General features: G+C 41.1%; 1 protein-coding gene across 1 annotated transcript; it reads right to left on the bottom strand.

Moving 5' to 3' along the window:
* Window positions 1-228: 228 nt before the first annotated feature.
* On the bottom strand, window positions 229-642 carry Smp_063300 (putative 60s ribosomal protein L36e). The gene is made up of 2 exons (XM_018799413.1): window positions 507-642; window positions 229-472 (listed from the first exon to the last, which is right to left on the bottom strand). Exons 1-2 carry the CDS (start codon window positions 603-605, stop codon window positions 263-265), a joined length of 309 nt encoding a protein of 102 aa, XP_018651204.1. The 5' UTR covers window positions 606-642; the 3' UTR covers window positions 229-262.
* Between the last annotated feature and the right edge of the window lie 475 nt (window positions 643-1,117).

Genomic DNA, 1,117 nt, shown 5'->3' with positions numbered 1-1,117 from the left:
CAGTGCTTTGATAGCTGTGAAAAACTCACAATGTGACTAGCCCACGTACATCAAGCGGAGGTAATGACCACAACCACTGCTATGGTGTTTAAGCAATTAAAACAGACATATGAGTGTCATTAAAGTAAGCCTGACCGACACCCATAAAACAAAAGCCTTAACATAACGATGTCAAGATTATAATACGGTGAAGCCCACTAACTAGTCAGGTAGCAAAAAGAGAAAGATAAGGTAGCATATATCCATTTGTATTTCAGCCAATTTACTTCATTCTCATACTCTTGACGATGGCCGTTAACTCTTCCCTTTTCTTCTTAGCTCTTCTGTGTCCACCAATGCGACGCTTAGCGAATTTGAGTGCCCTTTTTTCCTTATCGTTTTTCAGCAACTCAAGCATACGCTTCTCAAATGGAGCAAAGCCCACTACCTCACGTATTAGACTTCGTGCAAACTTTGCTTGTTTGGTTAAACGCTAAACGATCATTTCAGTTTGAAAATAAACTTACCCCTCTTCTGTTTGAAGGCTTTTTAGGACGGATATTGTTTGTTCTCTTGAGACCTTTCTCTCGACCAACGCAGACAGGATACTTCCTAATGTGGCTCATTGTCACGCAGTCCTTGTGACCTAGACTACTCAAAGGCGCCCGGGCACTTGGTAGATCAGAAGAACAAAATACTCAGTTCTGAGTTATAGAAATTGTGGTTCGTTCAACTTATGTCAATTTTTGAGGCTTCTTTTCCACTGCAGACCTAGCTTCTTTTTAAAAGAGTTCACCGACGGGTCTGATAACATTTGTTCGGGTAGTGTTCCAGACATTGACCAATCGGCAAGAAAAGCAGAAAATTATTCTGGGTTTATTTAATCACGGTTCCCAGGCATTTTTACTGTGGCCTCGGAGGTGATTATATTTCGAGGTGGCGAAGAGATGGTAGCACCCAGATCACCAAAACAGATACGGAATGACAATACACGGTCACCTCGCTTTGTACGATAACACAAGGGGAAAATATTTGAAAATACCTATCAGTAACTTAGTTCTCAAACGTCAAATATGCTTGAATGGGGTAGTAAGACGTTGCTTGAATGCAAGATTTTGAATCATTACGTGAGTGGGGT

Source organism: Schistosoma mansoni, chromosome 3, assembly GCF_000237925.1.
Source record: "Schistosoma mansoni strain Puerto Rico chromosome 3, complete genome".
Taxonomy (NCBI): domain Eukaryota; kingdom Metazoa; phylum Platyhelminthes; class Trematoda; order Strigeidida; family Schistosomatidae; genus Schistosoma; species Schistosoma mansoni.
Note: the sequence above shows the minus strand (reverse complement) of the source record. Positions and strands in the feature narration are given on the sequence as shown.

What these genes read in the sequence shown, in the direction of transcription:
- Smp_063300 (XM_018799413.1), bottom strand. Translation starts at nt 605, where the DNA reads ATGAGCCACATTAGGAAGTATCCTGTCTGCGTTGGTCGAGAGAAAGGT. An exon ending in AGCCTTCAAACAGAAGAGGG is followed by an intron (nt 473 to 506) that starts GTAAGTTTATTT and finishes ATGATCGTTTAG; the next exon opens with CGTTTAACCAAACAAGCAAA.